The sequence below is a fragment of the Rousettus aegyptiacus genome, unplaced genomic scaffold (assembly GCF_014176215.1).
Source record: "Rousettus aegyptiacus isolate mRouAeg1 unplaced genomic scaffold, mRouAeg1.p scaffold_m13_p_11, whole genome shotgun sequence".
NCBI classification, from domain to species: Eukaryota; Metazoa; Chordata; class Mammalia; order Chiroptera; family Pteropodidae; genus Rousettus; species Rousettus aegyptiacus.
Window position 1 is genome coordinate 94,829,378 of NW_023416286.1, and position 25,059 is coordinate 94,854,436.

Sequence of the window (25,059 nt, forward strand, 5' to 3'; positions counted from 1 at the left end):
ACCTCTCCCGGGACAGCGAGTCAATCACTGCACCTCAGACAGGAGGTGGAGACACAGCGTGAACCCCGCATCCCGCTCAGGGGACCCGCGTACTCACTGGCATCCTCGGCGCCTCTCCATCCGCAGCTGCCGGGGTCCGGAGCTCGCCCTGAGACCATGCGCGTCGCGGGCTCTTGTGGCCCTCGCGCGGAACAACAGCCTCCGGAGGTCCTTCCTGCGCCCGCATCCCGCGATGCGGCGGCTGGCCCTGCCCCGAGCCGCTCCAGCAGTGCGGGCCCGCTGCGCGAGCCGAGCCGGGTCCTGGTCCCAGTCCGCGTGCGTGGCGTGCGGGGTTCCCAGGAAGGCGCGCAGGGCGTCTCGGGGCCCTCGGGGCGCTGGCGGAGGCAGTGCGGGTCTCCACGGAGGGGCCGGGCTGCAGGGCTGGGCCCGCTCGGAGCTGCTGGGTACAACTCGTCCTTCCCCCGGGCAGCGGCCCGCGGGGATGCTGGGAGGTCCCCAGGTGGGAGGATTTCACATGATGAAGCGAGGATTGGAAATGGATGCTGATCAATGAGATGATCCGGCCCATCCATCCGGGAAGGCCCAGGTCGTTGCTTGGCAACGGCAGGTGGGAGCCCTTCCTGGCCACCTCCTTCCCACGCACGGGATCCCGAATTCACAGCTCGGCTTATGCCCCCTGCACCTGGTCCTCGCGCTGATTCACATCCCGGCCAGCTCCAGCAGGCACGTGACTCGCCACCCCTGTCTAGCGGGTACCTGGCAAACGCAGGTCGCCAAGTCAAAATAGCACCTGCCTGCTCAGCCTGTCTTGTTAGTCCCCAGCCAGGGGTTGCAATTCGGTCACTGGGAACTCTAAAAGTGAAATGTGGTCATGGAAAGTAGCAGCGATTGTTATAAATCAACAACTCGGAAGGAGCGAGTTTTTCATTAAGACTTTATTCTTTATTCAAGTTGCTTCCTCTTGACACTACTGAGGTCGTGGGTAACGGGAGAGCCGGCAGGGCCGTCGGGAAAGGAAAGTGTTCTCAGAGGTAGGGGCCGAGCAGGATGCGGCGGGTGAGGATGCGGGGGCGGGGGCGGGGGCCGGGGGCTGGGGGCCGGGACCGGCGCGGACCCTGCAGGAGCCGCGTGCACCGAGGCCGCCCACGCCACCGACCTCCCCGCCACCTCCGTGGGCTGTGACGCTGCCTCTACCACAGCCGTGTCCCCCGTGACCCTCGTCTTTCCAGCCCTGCCCTTTCGGGGCACTGAGTTGACCGCTTTTCTCAAAACAAAAACTGCCTTCGCCGTGGCATTTTGCGTGGATGCACACGTCACACACACACGCGACTGTTACTTAGAACGTGCGTTTCGCGCAGAGAGGGAGGCGCCAGCGACGCCCCCAGTCGGCCACGAGCGACGTGGCCACCATCACCACCTACTTAAACAGACGCGTGAAACATCTTCTCCGAAACCTGGAAACGCGTGTCTTAGACCTTGTGGCAAAGGGCGTCGCCGCGAGCGCCGAGCTGCCCCGTGGAGCGCAGCGCGCGGGGCCTCCAAGTCCCGCGCCCCGTTCCGCGCCCTGGCGGTGCAGACTCAGCCGCTCCGCGCTCCTCACCCAGCACCGCCACCGCCCCTACCGCTCTCGGAGGCAGCAGGTGCCTGCCGCCTAGATTTAAAAAAAGAAAAGGCTCTACCGGAACCGAGAGCTTGCTGTTTCGGTATCTAAAAAGCGATACTCAAAAGATGTTTTCTTAGGTGCGTGCGTGTTACGGGGGAAACCCATTAAAGCGAAGGAAGGAAACGCAGTGATGGATGAGCGAGGCTGCGTCGCACGCGAGACGCGCTCGGGGCGTCTTAGCTGGACCGCTCGCGGGCCCCTGGGGGCCGACGGCCCCAGCGAGGAGGCGGCCGGGCGCGCCCCGCGCAGCCCTTGAGGTGCGGGACGCGTCTCCTCTGGGATGCGTTTCCTCTAGGACGCGTTTCCTCTAGGACGCGTTTCCTCTGGGACGCCGGAGAAGCTCGCGGGAGGCCCCGGCCGGCCGCAGGTGGCTCACCAGCCCGGGCCACAAGGTCGCAGGCTGCCAGCGGCGCCCGCCTGCGCTCTCTCCCGCCCTCCCTCTGATTCTCCTTCTCGGACTGCACCCGCACCCCGCTCATGCGGAGCCGGTCCCTTAGATCGCGAGCAAGCGCACAGATTTTGTTTTTTAATGTGAGTGAGTGAATTCTGAAGGAAAAAGGAACAGATGCCGGCCCTAAAGGATGTGGAAGTCAGCAGCAGTCAGACAGCCGCAGCTCCGCGGCCAGGGTTTGCAGCGGGGTCGGGCCGGTCTCTGTGCCGAGGTCGAGGCTGAGGGGAAAAGAGTCTGATCTTCAAAGGATCCTGGATCCTGAGAAGGGGGGGCCGACAAGAGCTGGGCTCAGGGCGAGAAGCCAAGGAAATCCAGTAGGGGTCAGTGACCCCAGAGGCAGGGTCGGAGGGCAGGGTGCCCCAGCCTTCTGCAGAAGTTCGCAGGGGCAGGCTTTCCTCCCCACTCCTGTGAAGACCCTCCTCTGCTTAGTCCGCCCTCCAGGACAAGGACGCACCGAAGGGAAGACCCGAAGGCTTTGTTCACTGCCCTCTACAAACCTCGTCGCTAACGGTCTTCTGAAACCTGCTGCAGTTTGCACGTCAGGTTCAAAGAGTTGATGCAAAGTGAGGTTTAGGAAAGAGAGGCCAATGTCCCTCGTGTTATCTGAGAGAGTTCGAAGCATTATTTGAAGCATTTTTTGGAAGAGTTTTCTAAATGTACAGGCTTTGGACTGTAATACTCTTATTGCTTATACCATTTTTATTTTTAAGACTATTTATTGGCTGGTTAAATGTACAAATATGAAATGTTTAACTCCAGAATAACAGTACCATTATAAAAGTTTAAAATCAGATATTTGCCTTTTCAAATTATTTTCAATACATTCAGACACAAAGTATATTATAATTGATATGTAAAGGGTGATTGTGTTTTTATTACACTAAAAGAAATAATCGTTTCGGGTTCTAAGTTATATCGTATTCCTTTTTTAAAAAAAATTGTAATTTAAAAGTATGTAACTCGCATATTTTTGTATATAGCGCTCATTCCTTTAAAATTTATTTGAGAACAACTAATGCAGAATTATACAATTAAAGTGTATGTGTCTGCGTGTTCCACGTGCACAGCTACCATGGAGAGTAAAAGGAGCAGTCGCCACAGGTTTTGCTATTCAAATACTCAAAAGGGAGGTGGGAAGAAAAAGCAAATCTTAACTTAAAACTCAGTCAGCTACGAAGCTGGTTATGCGCATGACGCTCAGTTAAGAGCTCGGAGACCCGAACGGCTCTGATTATTTACAGCTCTTATTTCTTATTAGTACGGCTCGCTTCCCAGGAAGACTTTCTAACGAACGAGTTTTGCAGATTCACTATCGTGAGGAATAATAAAAGTCAATTAATGTCTTACTAGCTTTTTGACACTTTATATTCCTTATTGACTTTTCGAAACTTTGTGGTCTTTTCCCCAGAAACCCAGGACCAAGATAACATTATTAATAATAATAATTTCACTTTATTTTGAGGGAACATGTAGAAAATGAGCCTTGGTGATATGTGATGACTGCTGAGACTGCGGGAATCCCATCTTCTCGCTGACGCAATCCTGCAAGTGGCAGTGTCATTTCTGCCCAGGCCACCTTCTCCATCCCCCCGGCCAGCTCTGCACAGCGGAGATGAACCGTCCCTCGGTCTCAGGGAGTGCCAGCTCACCTCTCAGCATGGCTCCTTGACCAGAAAGGCAATAGCGAGACAGGTCTAGGTACAAATGGAGATGGTCGTAGCTGCAGACGGTTTTCGCAGATGGTTTCATACGGATGGTTTATTGTTATCAAGCAGGAATTTTCATCCTTGTCATAAATGACATTTGAAGCAGACAAGTCTTTGTCACGTGAGGCTGTTCTGTGCATTGTAGGAACTTATCAGTATCTCTGTATTGTAACTGCCACATTGCAGCAACATCGCCATCCAATTGTGACAACCAAAAATGCCTTCAGATATTGCCCGATATCACCAGGGACAGAAAATCACTGCTGGTTATGAAATACAGGTATGATATGGATATAGATAGATGATAGATTCGATAGATTAGATAGATAGGTAGGCATGTAGATAGATAGATGGATAGATAGATAGATAGATAGATAATAAAGGGAAAGAGATAAACATTGAGATAGAGATCTCTTCATATCAGCAAATAAAGATCTCATTATTTTTACTCATGCGTCATATTACATATCCTCATTTACTTAACTAGTCTCTATAGAAAAATAGACATTCTTGAATTTTTTATATATTATCAGAATGTACTCATAAACCTTCTTTTAAATGAATTTTGTCATATGTGAAGGTATATTTGTAAAATAAACTCTTAGCATAGTCTTGTTGAATGTGTTTATACATAGGTTTTAAGTTTCATTGAAATTTCAAAATTTCTACCCAGAAATAATTACAGTGATTTATAATCCTACCAACATTTGTCTAACACCCTCACAAACTCTGAGTTATAAAAACTTTTAAAGTTTTGCAATTCGGAATGGTGATGTGTAACATACTATTGTTTTAATATGTTTTAAGTGCTTATTGCCATTAATTACTTATATTTGAATTCTTTGTTCACATTTTTACCTGCTTTTCAATTAACTAATTTATTTTATTTCATTTTAACTTATAAATTAAGGAAATCAATTCTTATAAATATCTATTGTAAATATTTTTTGTAAATAACTTTCAGAAATACTTTTCCTCAATTTGTCATTTGGCTTTCTTCAATTATTTTCTTCATGATTTCTAAACTAAGTGCATTGAAGAATTTCTTTTTAGTATTTTTATTATTCCATATTAATATTTAAATTGAGGATCCCACACATTTATTTTGTTCTAAGTAGTGAACACAAAATTTTATATTTTACAAATTGTGTCTATAATCAGGTTTCCATAACTAACACACAAAATGCCTTTATCTGCTGAAAATAGAGTTTTGTTGCAAATTGGCTGTTAGTCCGCTGCTCTTCTGTTCTCTTTCTGAATCTCTTAAGGCCTTTTTCATAAGTCTGTATTTATGCAAAATAAATGTCCTAGATGTCGGGGCATTTGGGAGTATGTCCACACACATATATTAATGATTATCCAAGAGTTCTCTGTCCATATAAATACGTTTGCTACTTATCCCATTTCCCATTTAGAAAAAAAAAAAGAAAATGCCGCTCATTGCCAGCGTTAATTTAATTTTACGTAAACAAGCTCTTTGAGGCTTAAGCAAATCTGACTTCCTTTCAGTGTAAAAATAGACCACAAAACTGTTCTTGGAGTTATTTCTAAACAGAACTTGTCTCTAATCCTAACGTAACAGAAACGCACATGATGATCGGTATTTAATCATTTCGTGTGTGCGGTAAATGTCAGAGCAGGAGCAACATGAAGCGGATGTGACATTTCGGCGGCCGGGAATGACTGTATTTGCTAAAACACCACTGCTAGACCCAGAACGCTATGAACAGAATGATGCCCTTTGTTTCCAAATAATGATAAAAGCGAAATATTTCATGGCCACCTATCGGGGCGAGATTAGAACCGGAGCCTGCGAGTGAGGCTGCGTGAAGAGGCGGCGGGCGGAGCCAGAGGCAGGTGGCGAGCCGCGGGGCGCGGTTCCCGGGTCGCCCCGCCCACCCGGCGCGAGCTTCGTCGTGGTATCGTCAGAGCTTCTGATCACTAGCGGTTTGAAAATTTTTATTAGTAAGCTTGAGTTTGATGAAAAAGCGCGTATGCAGTTGTTCTCAATCAGAGCTGGATATTAAAACCAGCTGGGGAGACTCTATCTATATATATATCTGCCATCTATCTACCTATTTATCTCTGTGTGTGTGTGTGTGTGTGTGTGTGTGTGTGTGTGTGTATCAACATTTAGGCCCCAATCCCAATCTCAACTCATTTAATCATTTAATCACTTAATTGGCCCGCTCTTCTCTCTAGCCGACCGCAGAGAGCCAATGGAAAAAAAAAGTAATAACTCAGTGTTACCCAATAACTACTGACCTTGCCTGTGAGTTGCTGGCTAAAACAAAATATATACATAAATACATATATATATAAAGGATATTTGAATGATGTATCAAATAAAATTATTATTATTTTTTTAGTTTTATCATCTTAAAATATATAGCGGAATAGTGAACGTGGCTGACGAATTCACGTAACGATAGGAATGTGATGAGCTTGGACGGGGATCACGCACGGCCACGTCCACCTCGGTGCTGGGGCGCGGGTCACCGCTAAGGTGTGAGGACCCGTGTGGTCAGAGGCCTGAGCACCGGCTGGGCTCCCGGGCTCTGACGCCCCGACACGCGCCCCCTGCGCAGCGAGCTGCCCTCGGCCTCCGCACTGGGGCCGCTAGCTCCGCCCTCTGGGGTCCCCTTCGCCAGCTGCGGTCGGGTCATGCCGGTCGTTCCTTCCAGTCCCTGACCCTCTGGCTGGTGACAACATCAAGACACATATCGATGGCCAGAGGGAGACTCCAGTCCCTACAGAAGCTTTCACACCCTTCCGCCTGTATTTGGCAGAGTCGTAATTGGGGCATTAGTCACCAGACAAGCTAAAAATAAAATGATGCTTAGATTTTTATCTGGCTATTGATCTGTGAACAGTTCCCTCAGGACCCCACACTGGCAATGGGGCTGACTTTGGCCACTGCTAGATCTCTACCCTAATATGATCTGAATGAACGCGACCAAAACCCCCGTCTAGCCCTCAAAGTTCTCAAGTTCCAAACGTCACCAGATGTAGTTAATATTGTATAGATTAATTAGTTAATTTTGAATGCATTCAAACACTATTATGGCTTAGAAAAAATAATTGGACAAAATGGTGACATTTTAGCAATACCTGCTCATGACTTCCCGATTTTCACGGCCTGTCACATTCATCTCTAACCTCTTCATTACCATCATTGCAGAAAATTGGGGGTGATCTTGTGACAGTTAGAGAGGGAGACGGATAGACTAACCGCCAGCGCTGCTTTCCTGGGCCTCGTCGTCTACGGTAATCACGGAATGATGCACACTGATTTTCCACCTTCGCGTGGCACGATTTTTTTTCACAGGTTCCCGTTTACTCGGGTTTCGAGGTTTGACATGATAATGTTAGCGCAGGTGGAAACCGATATCAACCCCAATCACTTTCTGCGTTTGAGACCAATAAACACTAGAGATCATCGGCTGGACCACAGTCGCTGTCTCGGCCAAATAACCAGCTCGCCTGGGCGACAGATTCACGGGGAGCCACGCAGAGGACAGAGGTGTGTCGCCCCGAGTCGAGAGCGTTTTCATCCAAAACCAACTCAGAAGACGTGCGACCGTGCATCGGCCGAGAACATGTGCTCGTGACGTGTTTCCTGGCTCAACATCGTAGAAGAGAAACAGGCAAACCCGACAGGGGGCGAGCTTCCACATGGAACAAGGTCTCTGAACAGCGGGGCCGAGGAAGCAGAGATGAGAAATGTCCTTCCCTACAAGGTCAAAGGATGGCCCGGCCACCCACACAGCTCAACGAGAAACTCCCCTAGTGCTGCGGACCCAATGCTCCTCCTGCCCCTTCCCGACGCGTAAGTCGAAAGTCTGCCTCCAACGTGCCGGCGTTAGCAGGCGGGGCCTTCGGCAGGTGCTCAGGCGAGGCAGGTAGAGTCCTCATTGATAGAAATTAGCCATTGTAACAGACCCGAGAGTCTCCCTTGCCCCCTCCTCACGAGGGCACTGTGAGGAGACAAATATCTATGAGCTGGGGATCTGCCAACACCCAGACGCAGCCTGCCAGCCTCCAGAACGGTGAGAAGCGAGTGTCTGTTGTCCATAAGGCATGCAGTGTATGGCATTCTGTCATGGCCACTCAGACGGACTGAGACGCAGAGGGGGCGGACGGCGGCGGTGGAGGGCAGACATGTAGTCTGCAGTCCAGCTGCAGCGTCCCTGGGAAATCAGGGGCATGTTTACTAGGAATGTTCGTCTGGCCAACCAGAAAGGACACGTGAGGTGGCAGGTATTCCGCGACGAGAGAGGGCTGTGCCCGGGCGGGAAGGCCTCCGGACTGGCGTGCTGGCCAACGAACGGGCCTCGGTCGACCTACCGCCTGTGAGGGGACCGGGGTGGTCTTGGGGCATTTTCTGTGAGGATTAAACAGGTTGCGGTTAAGGAAGAGATACTGCAAAATAAAAAGTTCATGGTTCTGTGCCCACTGGGTTGGACCTCTGTGCAGCCCTGAGAAGCGAGAAAAGGCGCACGGCCAACCAAAGGCCAGGGATTCGAACAAACGGCAACAATGTGGCAGCTCCTACAAGTCAGTGGTTTCAATTCTAAGCAACTCAAAGAACAGGTTTCTACTTCACATTTTGAGTCACATCTTTTTTTCCTGCAGTTAAGAGACGTCTTAATTAACCTCTCAAAGTCTACATGTTACAGTTTAATTTATGGATTGATGCACAAATCACGTGCATGTGTGTGTATTTTTTATATAATTAACTCAAGATGATAGCAGAAATTTTGCATTATTTTTTTCCTTTAAAGATGTTTTTCAAATAGGATTAAAAAAATATATCATTCGGTAGAGATTAAGTTACAGTGTATACACATCAATACTTCTATCCTCTGAATTCTACGTTTCATTCGCTGGGGATTAAATATAAATAAGTCTTAGGCTATTTAGAAAAAAATTCTCCATCGTGGTTAAACAGAAGAAATTTCTTTATAATAAAACGCTCGAGTTGATTCACAAAACAACTACTTTTTCCATTAGCGCACATCGGGAGCTACTACACACAGCTGAGAGCGGCCGCGAGTCCGCAGACCCACGGTCTGCGTCACAATTTCCCTGACCGCTCGGCGGGCCAGCGGCTCACACGTCTCCCTCCCGCAGAAGCATCCTCGGCGTGAAGCCCAGAGCTGCGGCGAGTGGTGCGAGGTGACCGTGTCCGAGGAGCCAACAACTATTCCAAGACAGAGGGACACAAACGACATTAAAGTCTCCCTGTAGTTAGAGTTGGACGATGTTTATAACTACTGTGCCCATCACCGAGTGCTGAAACGTTGCGACCTTCTCGTGTGGTGGTTCTAACAGGAACATTCCTAGTTCACATCAGTATTTATTCAAGCATTTAGCGGGCCTCAGGGGAGTTTGGACATGCTTCACCCCTCCAGGTTATGCTACCTAGGACAGCGACTTCTGCGTCCACAATGGTTGCTACCCCCTCATTCAAAAAGCCCCTCTCAGTGCGGAGATAGGACGGAGAATCGTACAATTTAGTATAGACGTGAGCGCATCTTCCTTACCTTAAGGACAAGAAACAAGCAGAAATATGATGTGTTCATCCTCTGTCTCAAAGGAAAAATTATAGGTAACTGAGTAATTTATGTGAACCCAAGTGGTATCCTCATCAGTCTTCCTTGCTTTCTCTAGTAAAAATGTCTAAGTGAGTAAAAGAATCACGACGCCTACATATAACTCACCAGTATTTATAAAGCTCCCTGAGGCACAGTTATCAATTTATACGCTAGTTACTGGAATCGAATAAAATACAATGAATCTAAAGCTCTAACCTTAATATTTCCAGTGCTAATGCTGTTATAACACAGAAAATGGCAGGGATACTGTTTTCTAAAGTTTATAGTTATTAACACATAAAGTGATCGTGATATCGCCGAAAAAATATGAGAGGATAGTAAACTATTTAAAGACAGTTAATCAAATTACTATGTAAGACAGAGTTCCTTTAGAATAGGATAGAATTATAAAACATGATGATATTGATAGGGAAGTATTTTTTAAGAGTACGTATATACGAGGCATTGTTTTTAACAGGAAAGATACAGAATTACTTTTATCCTGGAATCATATGCCTTGATATCTGAATAAACTGGATTCTCCATTTTGTTTTTTTTTCGTCGTAACCCTTAGTGGTTTCTACTACAATTCTTTCTGTGTTGCAGCACATCACTATGCTGTAGAAGCATCATTGATTTGGGATAAAACTAATAAAGAACTCAGAAGGGCAGAAAAGAGGATAAGAAATCTTGCATTGAATTAGCAAGGGTTGTAGATGTGGGCACTGTGTCCGAGCATACGGTCATGGGGGCCGCTCATGGCAGGCCAGGGGAAGGGTAGTTTGCCTGATTCATAAAGGATTTGGTGTGTGCAAAGTACGACGGAATGTGCGATGGAAAAGTGTCTCTAAAAACAGATGACAGATATTATCGATGACCCAGAAAAAAACTAGAAGGTGTTTCGCATCCGAAATGCATAAAGAAAATGCAAATAAAATATATCTAGAATATATTATCATACATTTAACATATTAACTCCATAGTTAATACATATTTATATGTTAACGAGATGTACAAATATAATTATATATTTCTGTAGTTAGAGATTTTTCTCAATCCAGAAAATCATGTGTGTATTGCCGCTAACATTAGCATCTACACCATTTTATTTATCTAAGCAGAACAATTTCTTCTACCTACTGTCAAAATTTCTACAAGACTCTATATATTCATCAAATTTAATCTCTAATTAATGCAGGATTAAAGCCAGAGGGAAAAGCCTTCTTTGCCATATTATGTATATATTTACATATGTTCATCAGTTTAGCTAAGAAATTCCAATTTTTTTGAAAGTAATGTACCTCTTTGCTTTGCCAAATTAAAAAATATATATATATTTGTTCTTCAAGTGCAGTTTTTTCATATCGATAAATGAAAAATGTCACTTAAAATCATCCAGAAAATATTTTTCTTTCTCCATAGATCAATGGAGAAAACTAACTGGGAATAAAATATATTACGATTGTGTAAAACAAAAATTCGTGCGACATTCTTCCCTGTCTTACCACGCCGCCTCCTGTGTTCTTTTCACCGAATGTTTTCTCTGACAATATAAAGGTTCCTTTTGTTGTTCTCTGAATCGTACTCAGGCATTATCTTTGTGCTTTTTCTCTCAAATGCATAGTTGCTTAAAAACAATGGTGTACGCTAACAGTGCATTAATCACCGTGACAACACTGTTTACAGACATTGAACAATCTGATGTCTATAAACGAAGTCGATGATCGTTTTCAAAAAGAAGTTATGTTTTTTAAACTGTTGAAAAGAAATGTGCAGACATCTACAGCCCTTACTTTCCCTTCACAGTAACTAAAATTTTCTTTTCGTGTAGTTAAATTCAAACACTCCGAACGCGTTTCAGAGTCCGAGGTAAGTCCAACGGAGCTACTTAACCTAGAACACGCTCGGCCCGCACTTTACCTCACTTTCAGGTTGCCCTGCTGGAGCTGCCCGTCGTACACCGAGAGAATGTCGAAATCTTCCTCCAGAGCGAAGGTGTGAAAGGACAGCTGGATCCGGTTGCGTTCTCCCGTGACGATGATCCACGTGCAGTTCGCGTAGTTGGGGTACCCGTGCGGGAACCCCGGGCTCTCGATGGTGCCGTTGGGACCCTGCACCAAGCCTCCGCAGTTCTGACCTGGAGAATCGAACACGCAGAAACAGCGCGTGAGCACACGGCTCCCCGTCAACCGCGACTTCTTAGCATTAACGACCGTACTGGGCGATTTTTACGATGAGTTACGTTGTGACCCTTCGGGCACCAATATCGAATGATAAAGTACAACGGTGTTCTCTAGTGCTAGAAGATAGAGAATAACAATGAGAGAGAGAGAGAAGTAGGAATATAGACAACATTTGGAAACTCGTATTAGGAATTTGGGGACATTTCCCTGTCTTTTCGGGTACAGCTTCGTAGTGTCAGACTGCCGTATTTCTGAGACAAATGCATCGTAGATTTTCCGCGCAGTATCATGTTGGAACACTCTGCCCATAGCTGCCTTGCTGGGGAATAACTAGGGCGAACTGATTACGTACAGTTAATACACTCAGTAATCGAACTATCAAAAAACAAACGAACAAACAAACAAAAAACTATCCATCCGTACCTACGCTGGCTAAAGTCCCACGAAGCCCAAGAATTAAACAAGACCGCAGGAATCTCATCCAGTTTAAAATAAAAGCCGCCCGACAAGAGGTTCTAAATTACCCAGAAATTAAGGCGAAGCCCAGGAAGATGGGGGGCCAGCCCTCGATCCACCGAACACTCCGCTTACACGTGCGGGACGTTCCGTGGGGCGCCAGGGTCGGCCGCGGACGCCACGGGGGGCAGGCTGAGTCGGGGCGGACACGCGGTCCGGGGCGGGCTTGCGGGACACCCCACGTTTCGCTCACCCCTCTTGGTCTAACTTCCCTTAGACGGGTGGTGGGATTAGGGTCGCTCTTAAGTGCTCAAGACGACACGTGTGAAATTGTGGTTTATAGCTGGGCAATGTGTATCGGGCCTCCATCCTCTTTGGCACAGAGCTCCTAACACCCTCGGAATTCCCTAAGTGACGAGAGCGGCGATCGTACACCTGAAACGCGCTGGACTTCATTAACCAGTGTCCTCATACAAATAAAAATAATACATAGATAAATAAATAAATAATGAATGAATGAATAAATAAATAGATAAGTTTTTAGAGAGCGCGACAAAGTGTCTTATGTTACGCTGATGAGGTGACTTTGGGACTCCCCCTGAGGGCCGGGGCTGGTTGTCGGCAGAGCTGGCCCTGTGACATGGTTGGAACTTTGGGTCCTGAACCCGGGGACGGGCTGGAGGTGGGGACAGTCCTCATGGCCCAGGGCTGGGTCGCTCATGCCCACTGACGACGCCTCAGGGGTGGGTTTGGAGCTTCCGGAGTGGCGGTTGTGTGAGGCGCTGCGCGGGCCGCTCTGTCCCCACGCCCTGTCCCTACACCCTGTGCCCACACGTCTCTCCGCCAGGCTGTGACGGCGGGTCCCCCAACATCCCCTGTGACACACCTGCGGCCTAGGGACCGAGTGGCGGCCCGAGGCCTGGGAGCCGCCCTGGAGGACACAGGGGACCCGAGGCGGGCTCGTAGGAGCCTCTGGTGCACAGCCTGTCGGTCAGGGGCCAGGTCGCTGCCTGGCCGCGGGACTGGCCGCTGACAGTGGAGGTGGGCTCGTGGGACTGAGCCCCTCCCCTGCGGCCTCGGACGCCGTCCCCAGGGAAACGGCGTCAGAGGGGGAGTGACTGGCAGGTCGCCAGCTGGCGTCGGGGGCATCGCTTGCTAGTTGGTGCGGGGGACGCCCCACCACTCCACACTGGAGCAGGGGACGCCCCACCACTCCACACTGGAGCAGGGGACCCTCCACCACCCCACACTGGAAGCAAGAGACTGGAGCAAGGAGGGGGGCAGGCGAGCAGCTCTGACCACCTTACGCACCGGGCAGGTCGGGCACGTGGGGCGAGCTCGCGGGGTGTCCCCAGTGGCTGGTTCCGGGCCCCTCAGGATTTCCAGGCATTGACTGTCCCCCCAGGCTTCTCTGGCGAGTGTCGGATTTGAGGAGCAGTCCCACGGGCCAGGCCCCGTTTAGCACCCTGCAGCCCTGGGGGCCGCCGAGGACCTGCCGTGGCAGGGCCAGCCCAGCAGCGTGGTGGCGGCGCGCCCCAGACCCCTGACTGCACCCCCCAGGCCGGCGAGCCCGCAGCCCCTCCCCGCCTCCCGGCCGCTCTCCTCACCCTCAGTCCCCGGAGGCCCCGCCCACCTGCTTCTCCCGCCACCTGCTCCCAGGTGTCGCTTCCAGAAAGTGACCCCGCTTCAGGTGCGCTCTGACCCGCCCCCACGGTGTGCCTGGCGACCGGACCGAGGGAGGACAGGGAGGCGAAGGTCAGGGCAGGCGGACGACCTGAACACCCTGGCGCGCGCACGCCCGTCGTTGTAACTGTGACCGTCCAGTCAGCGAGGGCACGAGTGACTTCTACCGACTCTTTCCAACACTTAATTGGCCTGAGGTGAGCTCTTCCGCGGCCCCCGAAAACTGACCACAGTGTTTTGTTTCTTCTTAATCTGGTCATTTCCTACCGCCGGGTCCAAGGGACTTTACATGCTTTGATGGTAAGGATATTTAGAAAGTTCTGGAGTGACCTGGGCACACACAGGGTGTTGTGTGTCACGTAAGTATGATCCCAGCTTTTATTATTGAACCGCAAACAGAAAATAATTTCCAGGGACATTGTACACAAAAATATTTCACAGCCGTGGCTCTCGGTGAGCTCAAATCCTTCACAGCAATTTATCAAATGCTTGTGGGTGTTTGCTAAATCTTAATAAAAAAAAGATTTAATGAGAGGGATTTATGAGTGTAAAACCAAAGAACTAATAAGAAGCCCATTTTCCACTAAATTTAAATCTAACAATAACACTGTAACAAGTAGGCATTAAAGCTGTAGGGTTTTGAAAGGACTTTGGAAAAAAATAGCGTTCCTGGTTTTTTTTTTTCCCAGCAAATTCTTGCTTCACCATAAATCAAAAAGTGAAGACTTGATTATAAATTGGAGGGGAAAAAAATAAACTCAACAGAAAAACTGTCAGCCAGAAAGTAGTTACGGTTCCAGAGGCAGTGCAATGAACCGGATCGGCAATACTGAGATTTTCTCCAAGGCCCGACATTCAGGCGGTGTCTGCACACGAGTTAGCCCGGTGCCTTTTCCAGGACGAGCGGCATTAGATCAGCAGAGAGACTTTTCCACTGGCCCCGTGCGGAACTCGGGGAACGGCTCGCAAGCCGCTGGCTGAGTGACATGCAAGCCTGGCCGTACGTCGCAATGAACCGAGACGTTTCACAGAAAACTGTTTCTGAGCTAGATTCCAGCGGAGCTGGCCTGGGCCAAAAATATCTAAGGCGCCCTTAGAGAAGAACACAGCTGGAGACCACATGCTTCTTAATACGTCATCTGATTACACAGCTGTACCAGTTCGGATGGCGTTAGTTGGTGTAAACCTAGACAAAGAACCCCTGGAATGGAACAGAAAGCCCCAAAACCAAGCCACAGAGACGTAGGCACTGGATTGATGACAAAGGCCGCATTGGAAAAAGAATGGTCTTTTTAACAGATGGCGCTGGGCCAATTAGATGTCCAAATGGAAAAATAAATCTCGATTTCTATTGCGCAATAGCCACACACATCATGTCCAGGTGAACTGCAGATTTAAGTGTGAAAAGATAACGCTTTCGGATGTAAACAACATAAAAACATTGTTGCTGCGGTAAGCAAAGCTCTCTGAAACAGAACACACATGCAGTCATACCAGGAGAGCGGAAAGGGACTCGAAAAAAAAAAAAAAAACAATTCATATATTCAACAAATGGCGTATTTATAAGATAATGAGGGAACCTCACGGATCAGTAAGAAAAAGGCAACATAATCGGAATACGACGACTACAAGTGGCTGGAGATTCGGAATCAGAGGAGGATTTTTCCCAAATGGGAAAGAGGCAAACGGGTCACAGAGCGGTGGTGACTCCGCGGCCCTGGCCGCCTCGTGCCCTGGGCCAGGCCTCGCTCTCCTCACGGCTGTCCTGGAGGTGGAATGGAACGGAAAACGCACGCCGATTTTTTTGGTCTTTCTTTGTAGAAGTAAAAACTCCAGCTTGCAACTTTTAGTCCCGCTGAGAAAATACGAATTCGCTGGCCATTTATTCAGTATCTCCTGACCCATAAAAATATATACTTCTTTTTCTTAAAAAAAAAAACACACACACACACACGAAGGTCCTCACTCATCTAGGCAATAGGACTTCAGGGGTGTTGACCGCAGTTCCTCAGAGTAAGGAGCATTAACCAAAAATCTGCACCAATGCCGAGGACGCCTCCTTAACGACGACCCGGAGCCACGGATCCCAGCGTCATCGGGACCCACGGGCGGTGCAGGCTTCCTAATACCTCGCGAAAGTGACGGCCGATGCCATTTTTCATTGAACTGAAGTGACTCTCCAAATGGAAACCCCAGGCTCTAACGTGATTGTCCTCGGGGACCGCAAACAACCCACAGCTACGCTCCCCGTCGGCACCATAACTTAACCCGGGTTCGCCCTACCGCATGTCTGCAGGGAAGGTCGCTTCAACGGAAACAAAATAGAGCCCCGGATGGATGTTTACAGGTGCAGATGACAGTGGTTTCGGATTTTACGTGCACTGCCACATAACGGTAGCGTGTGGGACTCACCCTCCCCCCCAGGAAACACCAAGGTCGGGGTTCCCCCCCCACATGTCCCCAGCAGAGTGTTGAGCCTGTCTTCCTTGTGCGATTTTCCCATCCGGTTCTGTACTGTCGCGAGTGCTGGTCCGCTACAGGGGACTCTCAAAGGTTTTGCATGTTTTTTAAATGGCTTGGCTTCAATGTGGGCCTTAAACGTAACTTCAACTAAGCAGATTATATCAACCGGAAAACGATTTTAATGAACAAACTTTTAAATACTGTAATTATGATCATACATTGACATCTTGCTCAACGGGAATCTGTGATAAGTACATTTGTATGTTATATTTGCCAAAGGCAATGAAATAATCTGTAATGTTTCAATGATCGTTTTAATCTTTTAGTGAAAACTGTGTTGTTTTTTGTAAGACTTGAAAACTCAATCGTTACAGAAGAAAATATTTAATGGTCTTCATTCCTCAAGTATTGGTGGTGGAAGTCGCCTTAACATCAAACATTAAAACCGATGGGAGAAAAATGCGTGTGTGTGCACATGTGAATCGTATGTACACCGCAAGTACACACCACACAGAAACATGTCGCTGCGCGCAGCCTCCTTCGTTCCACTCAAGTTTGCTGTGACCACGAGCTCCTGGGTCTGCTCGGCCCCTGGCTCGGGGCCGGGGCGCACGGGCTCCAGCGGCCCTCGTGCGTGGCCCGCAGGTCGCCGCGCAGCCGGTGCTCGCGACCTCCGCCCCTGCACCGTCTCCACCGCCCGGCGCCCTGCGCGCCCGGTGCCTGCGGCGTGCGCCATGGCGTGAAAACCCCTGTGCACTCGTTGCCTCAGTTTACCTGTCTCTGTAGCTGACACGAGCGAGGGCCGGCTACAGAGACAGGTGCGATCAGAGCGAGGGCGCGAGCCGCCCCTACGCCGCCGGCCGCAGCTGCGCACGGTCAGTGACGGAGCCTGCGGGCGGCCTCGGGCACGTGCGCGGCGGGCGGTGGTGGTGGCGGAATAAATTAAACCTGTAGAAGCACAAAGCAGCCTCCTAGGTGGGGCGCGGTCGTACCCTGCACCCGGAGGTGACCGGCCACACTCAGAGCGCCGTGTTGTCACTCCGATTCCAGGGAAGGGACCCCGCAGCCCCAGCCCTGAGGCGCAGCCGCTGCCGAGACCCATTTAAATGTTCCCCGCTTTGTTCCGAGCAAATGTTTCTCCCACGTGGTCCTCCTCTGCACCTTGCCATCTCTGTCGCTTTATTCGAGGAGGGGGTCATAACGTGGCCAGGCAAGTCCCACCTGAACGTCGTCGCCGGGACGTCCACGTCGACCCTCAGCCACCGCACCCTGCAGAGGGGACTTCAGTTAACCCCCAGGCCGCGTGGTTTTCGCCAACAGAAACAGCCCTATGCACGGGAATAAAATTGTCCAGTGTCTCCCCAGCCTCAAGAGACAGATTGGAAGAATGCGTGCACTGGGTAGGGGGTAAAACGAATAAAAAGCACTGGGCTTCTGGGGTCAAACCGGACAAAAACGTGATTAATCTCCAGCACGGAGCGCTGGAGACTGAGCCGCCTGGTCCACGTGCACCTCCGTCTCCGCGCGGGAAGTCGGGAGCCTGCGTGCTTTGCCAAGTGGTTGCAGTGATGGAGATAAAGAACGTTAAACACACGTGGAGGCTGGACAGAGACGGGTGGCCGCGGCCGCCACAAACGGTGCCGCGTGGGCCGCAGGCGCCGGCCACCAGGGACACTGCTCGCTGCCCCCCAGCTGCCTAGGCAGCGCCTGTGGGAGCCTGACCGACCGCGGACCGTGCCCTGTCGTGGATGAGGTGACGCTATGTCTGACCACGCGTGAGGCACACAGACGGCACTGACCGCATAACCGTGGAGCCGCCAGAGGAAACAACGGCTTCGTTCCCGAGCTGCTGCTGCCACGGGCCTTCGCCTGTGCACACCCCTCGGTTTTTACAGCCTTCCGACCTTTCACCGGCCCCCCTGCTGTGGGCAAGAAAGGCAAGCCCAGGCCCCTGGCCCTTCCCGTGCCTCAATCCTGTGAGTTTCTGGAGAAATCATGCATGATATTGACCTCCCACGGACCATTAGGGTTTGTTGTCCAAACACCTTGAGCCTGGTTGACTTTGTGTGTATCTTTATTTGACTGATTTCTAATTCAAACTTGAGCGCACAAAAGGTCTTCCCTGCCACCCTAACATAGTTATTCAGTTTTATCTGGATTCTGTTCTTCTTTGTCATGCTCTAGTTTAGACCCCAAGGTTTTGGATCAGAACTAAGACCAGGGAGAAAGATAACTGGTCGCCCAGATAAAGAGTCTTCACGTAGGTGTTGACCTGTTTTGTGGGAAAATACCGACTCAAGTTGCCTTGCTTTAAACTATTGCAAGTGAGCCAGAAGATGTTACTCACGGCTGAAATGTTTAGGAGGAGAAGGGTTATGGCCACAGAGATGAGGGCTCGTTTGCAGTGTCAACGAATCAGCGCTGTACAGTGAATCGCGACTCTCAGACCGATGGGAGACGTCTCAGGAAATGACAGTAAGACGCTGAATGAACAGCAGTTCGAGAGCTGACGCGAAAGCGAGAACTTGGCTTTCAACTGAGAAAACACAAGTCGTATCAATGTACGAAATTCCGTACCATCAAACTTACGCAAATTGAAGAATGTCATAGAGCAAAGGAGAACTTGATGAACGACAGAAAAGGGCTTAACTGTCAAGAGCTAAACGGTTGTTGAAATGGGTGACCGTGATCGAAAGGCACGGACGTCCCGCTGCGGGGCAGGTAAGCGCCGGGGAGGCCCGGGCAGCGGCGGGACTGTGGTCGGTACCTCCGGGCCGTACATGGTAAAGCTGCTAGCAGAGGCTGTCTTAAAAGCGCCCCTCACGGCGCGCACGTGCACACACACACGCACACACATGCACGGAATTGTAACTCTGCGCGGTGATGGACGGTAACTGGGCTGCTGGTGGAGATCGTTTCACAGTCGGTACAAACACCAAGTCATTGTGCCGTACGCCCGGAACTAGTATTATGTATTTCATTTATATCTCAGTAAAATAGTAACACCACAAAGAGGTTAAACAACTGGCATTTCCAGGAAAAAAAAAAAAAAAACGTGGGCGGAACCGCCCCCCGAGGTGCCGCGAAGTCTGGAGCCGAGGAGCCCACAGAGACGGCTGCCTCGCGGCCGCCGGCATCCCCGGGCCCCGAGCCGTCATCGAGGCGGGCTTCGCGGTCGGTGTCCCCAGCCGCGTCGCACACTCGCGGGCCCGTTCCCGATCAGCTCCTCGGTCCCCGGCTGTGAAACGCGGTCGGTCGCCCGGCCGACGGCCTCATCCAGTCACCCGTCTCCTGGGAAAACCCGCCGCCCCAGCTTCTCCGCAGAGCGCGACGGCACTCTGCTGTTATTCTCCCGACGCGGTGCTCCGAGCACTCCTCCCGGAGATGGACACACACAGCTCATCCCCAGGCGCGCGGTTTCATGAACGGGCAAGGCGTACGTTCACCGGGGAGGCCTAAGCGGATCCGCAGAATAGAACGGGCAGGTGTTTGGAATGAAAAGGGCCCTGCCTCGGGGAGCACCCCAGCCTGTGACGACGGCCACCAGGTTATGCGGACGGTCCCAGCACTGTTCAGAGACCTGAGGCTGAGGAGCTAACTGGATTCTCTGGGTCTAGGTTCCCTAAAGTCCAGAGAAGAGACTGAAATAGAAAAATCTCTCAGTCTCGAGTTTCCTCTGGGATGTGACAGCTATATCTGAGTTGGGAAGAATCTGAATTGTCATTTTTTGGACATCATATTGCAATTCAAGTAACGACGGAGACAGCCAGGAGGAGCCGGGGAAGAAGTGATCAGTTCTATTATCAATAATAATCAAGAGATTGCATTGATAGGTGTCTGCAAAAGAGCCATAGCATCCCGAGGATGAAACTGGGAAAGACGATGCAGGAAAGTCAGCCCGACCTCACCTGTATTGGGAGCCTGGGTCACCTGTGAAAGAGCGCGGCCTGCCTTGTTTCTCTAGTTTAGTGTTAGTAAAGGTCTTTGGGTAGAAGCCCGTGAGACTTCCCTTCTGGCTCGTAGCCTGTTTCCCTCTGCTTTGGGTGGCAGTGGGGGTCCCCAGGGAGTGGGCCCAGCAGGGCCAGTCCCTGAGGCCTACAGGAAAGCATGAGGTGTGTCCACCAGGCATAGGACAGATCCGGCCCACATTAGCTGGGAGGCAGCAAGCGCCGTTCCCAGGACACCCACAAGCGTCTGGAATCTTCACTTACGAGAGAGCAAGAGCTCCTGGCCGGCTCCTTCGCCCCAAATTCAGGCCATTATGTAAAATTTCCCAAAGTAGACTCGCTGGTGGTGACAGGAGCTGATAGTTTTAGAGGTTTGGTAATTGACTTTTCTTATCTGCAAAAGTCTGGCAAGGGTAAAGGAGTAGATTGATCCACAGACCGCTAAGCAACTGAATGAAAGGTGACAATCACTAATGCACAAGCACATTACAAGTTTGTCTTTAAGGATGCTATGAAGAAGATCGGGGGCTATTTTTCAGGCAGCAGCAGAAACGCAGGAAATATGGCATCAGTCTTCTACCACTGAAATGCGTGCCATCGCGGTTTAATTCACAGTGGTTACTTGTTTGCCACTGCACAGATGCCGATAACATTAGTTCCCTCTCTAGGTAAGTTTTAGAATCTGAGTTTTAAATGAATCAAAGACTTACTGGCGGCAGAATCTCTAAGATAGACTTTAGAAGCCCATGATCTTGGTGATTTCTATTCGCTGCAAAATAGAAACTCTCCTTCGTGATTTACGACAAACATTAAAATGGTCCAAGATAACAACTTGGTGCTGACAGGCCGGCTGCAGAGGCTCCTCATCTCAACGTGACATTTGGGCAGTTCGGCTGCTCCAGGCTGAAAATAATCATAACGCAAACGGCAGAAAGGAAACATCAGAGGGAAATCTATTTTCAGACACATTTCTCTGGAACGCCGATACACGCTCGGTCTCTTTGGAATTGGAACCGAGGCGCTCGCAGAGAGCCAGTCTTTATCACACTTTTAGGAGCCTGGGAAAGACATTTTTCATATCGTTATCCATGCGAAATATCTCAGTGGCCACTTTTCTCCAAAGTATGTCATCGAGGATATTTTAGGATCGAGCTGGGTTTGTTTAATCTTGATGAGGGTCTCGATACCCAAGTATTAAGGTGGGTTCTGTATAGCATTTGACTACAATCATCCGAGTTAGGAAATAACTTCCCTGTCCCATGAGTGGCCTCGGTAAACCTTGCCTCCCCCTGGGCACACTGGGGACCACTGAACACTACATTTGCTCGGAGCATTTTGTTTGCCTATTGCGTCACCTGTTGTCCCACCTACGAACAATTCTCCTGGGCGAGTCTGAGTCTAGAACTCCAAAGTATCTAAAAGCGTTCTCGAGAGGTCAGTTCAGATAGCAGAATCCCGAATGAATACAGACCTAGGGGAAGTGCACAATGGTTCTGAGACGCTTTTCCCTTCCGCGCGGAGGGGACCCCATGAGCACGACCCCCCTGGTCTCGCGCCTCTCCCCCCCCCCCCGCCATAGACACTGTTCTGGGAGAGGAACCCCAGTCCTCCGCTCGCTGGGTCTGCAGGGGAAGGAGCCATTCCGAGCACACCCCTTCCTCTCTCGTCACCTGCAGGCAGCGCGCCTTCTCCTCTGCCCGACGACAGCGTTGGCCGCTGCAAAGGCACAGTGGCGTTTACTGGGGACAGAGAGAATGGATGTCGGCCCAGTGTCAGGCTTTCGTAGTAGGGAGTTCAGAAGCCTGTGGGTGTCAACTGAACTGCTCAGCGGCAGCTCGCCTGAGCCTTACGTTTGCTGGCCCCCCTCAGCCTCACATCTCTGCCACATTTCTCGATCTATTCCTCGCTCAGGTAGGGGCGAATGCTATTTACTGGGCCCCTTCTCTGTACACAGGCAGACAACTTTGGAAGACAGACTTGGGTTGGCCAAACTGGAACTCGGGAGGACAACAAGTAACCAATGAGTGCCTGAAAATGAGCCTGATCAAACACTTGACACATTTAGCTGAAACATCAGGGTAATGTAAAACCTAAGTAGCACATGAAGAGGTGTTAAACAGAAGTGTTATTTTAATAAGAAAAAAAAAACAACTACTCATCTTTATTAAAATTAAAACATCTATAAACTTAGTTACCAAAAGGCCCTCAACAATAAAATATGGCTTAGAATTCTTCTGATTCCTTTATTGAGAAGAACAGTGTATTCCCTCGTTCGTCAAATATTTATTGACGGCAAACTGTGGCCCCTGTGTTCTAGGCCCTTGAGTTCCATCAGAAACGACAGAGATCCCTGGCCTTCGGCCCCCAGTGCAGCGAAGAGAGTTAGACGATAAACAGTGGATATAGTAAACACACGCGTCAGGGCGTCCGAAGAAGGAAGAGGGCGCGCGTGGCTGGGGGAGGGGGCGAGGGGGCCCGCGCCGAGCGGCTGGCGCGTGAGCGAGGGCCAGTGCCGGTGACCTTGAACACAGACTGGAAGGGCAGCGTCATGCGGAGATCTGCAAGGGACGGGGGGGGGGGGTCACCGAGCTGAGGGAATGGAGGCACAGGGAGCAGGGAGGTCCCTGCTGGCTGTGGGGACCGTGGAATGGAGACGCGGGGGCAGGGAGGTCCCCGCTGGCCACGGGGACCGTGACGGCGTGGCCGCGCCAGGCTGCCATTACTTTGAGTTCGAATATGAGTGAAACGGTGAGACCTTGAAGGGCTACTGTTATGTGTCGCTATCGTATGCATTTCAGATTTACAGGACTCGATCTTCACTGATGGGAACATTTACTGACCGTTTAATTAAAAGCCCATTATTTAACTATTCTGATCACTCTGGGCTTGTCCAATAACTAGAGCCACATTCAACTTGCGAGTATAATGGCTGTGAATAGAACACTATTCGGTTTATTATAGAACGAGTCAACAGCGGCGCCTCATAATTTTAGCTTTAGCGTATCCTGAGATAGTCCATCACCATAGAATACATTAAACAGATTATTTTGTCATCTTAGTCTGCCGGAAGGTCCCTGGAGGCACACATGAAGGGCTGGTCCTTATTGGGACTAACTTACAACTCAAGGGAGAAAAGGGTGGGGGATCCTCCAAACCTTTTAAGGGAGGAAATACCACAATTGAGGCCAACAATAAAACACTAAAAGCCTGGAGGGAAAGCTGTCGCTAGACTTCCTTTGGAAGAGTGGCATCCTCACAAGCACCCAGTGTAACGGGAAGTTTAGGACATCTCGCCCACGCCCAGGTGGGAGTCATTCTCGGAGAGGTCACGAGAAGGCCTTTATTGCTCCCGTCTGGCTGGTTTCTGGGTCTGGTGCACGCGAGACGGAGAAGCTGAGGCAGAGTCGGAAACGGTCGGTCGGCCGGGCACCGAGGAGTGACCCGGGAGACGCAGCGCGATCCGCGAAGCCTGGGAGCACTTCCCTGCCCGCTTTTTCCTCTTTTCCTCCCCTTCCTCCCCTCCCCTCCCCTCCCCTTCCCTTCTTCCGTTTTCTGTTTCTTCTCCTTGCCCCGCCTTTCTTCTCTTCTCTCTCATTTCTCTCTCTTTCCCTCGGCACTTAAGGACATCGCTGTCAAAACACTCATTGAACGCAACCTGCAGAGACGCAGGCCTCGGAGAGCACACGTGACAAAGAATACAGACGGGGCATCGTGGAGCATTACGGCACCTGCGCGATGAGCATCCCAGAAGGGGATGAGACGTTTGAACGAACGCTGACAAGACTTCTCAAGATTTACGAACAGAAATGGATTTATACGTTTGAGAACCTGAGCTAACGCCAAGAAGGATAAAATCAAAGAGAGTCACAGACACACGTCACGGTTAAATCACTGAAAGTCAAAGAAAAAGACGGACTCTTGAAAGCGGCAAAAGACAAGAAACCTGTTCTGTACGAAGGAATCTGAGTGAAACTAAAAGCAAACTTCTCAGCAGAAACCAGACAGAACAGGAGGAACGAGATGACGTTTTGGAAGTGCCGGCGTGGACGGGGTCGGGAAGCAGAATGACACACGGCTCGCCAGTGACGTTTGCCCTACTCGGCAGGGTCCCCCTTCACGGGGTAAACATTAAGACCTTTACAAATAAACGGAAGATAAGAGTGTGTTTTTCGTAGACCTGCCTTATAAGATAAGCTACTGAGAGGCCTCCAGGCTGGATACAAGGGAACTGTGCAGTAAGCCAGTCATGCAAAGAAAGAAAGAATTCCAGTAAAGGTAAGTAGGTATGTGTTACAGTTACTATTATTCCATTTTTTTTTAGTTTTAACTCTTTTTTTTTACATGATTTAAAACATGAATGACTAAAACAATAATTATAAATCCGCTAGCATTAACAGTGTAAAAGATATGGCTTGTGCCTGTGTTGCCTCACGGGAAGTTTCAGAACCGTATAGAAGCAGAATTCTTACATGCTATTAAAGCTAAGTTGATATCAATTCAAACTCCATAGTTATAATTTTGGGATGTTAATTGTAATCTCTATAGTTAACATTAATAAAATAACTGAAAAATATACACACATGGAAAGGAGAGGAAAATCAAAATGATACATTAAAAAAATTAATTAAATGTAAGAGGAGGCAGTAGTGGAAGAAACGAGGCACAAAAAATTTATTACACATATAATGACAAATAGTTAATGTCAAAACTGAGTCTTTTCTTATTCGCGATTGCCTTAAGTATAAATGGATTAAACTCTACTTTCAAAAGGCAGAGAATGATTAAATAGATTTAAAAAAATAAACCTGATCCAATTATGTTGCCTATAAGAGACTCAATTTATGTCTGAATATGCAAATGAGTTAAAAATGAAAGGATGGAAAAAGATATTCCATGCAAATAGTAAAAAA

General features: G+C 49.5%; 1 protein-coding gene across 2 annotated transcripts in view; it reads right to left on the reverse strand.

Moving 5' to 3' along the window:
* Window positions 1-25,059, reverse strand: part of CSMD1 (CUB and Sushi multiple domains 1) — a 1,035,440-nt gene that overhangs the window by 803,347 nt on the left and 207,034 nt on the right. For both annotated transcript variants that reach the window (XM_036228983.1, XM_036228984.1), the window contains exon 2: window positions 11,338-11,554. In XM_036228983.1, coding sequence (XP_036084876.1) covers window positions 11,338-11,554 — 217 coding nt within the window. The remainder of the gene's footprint in view (window positions 1-11,337; window positions 11,555-25,059) is intronic.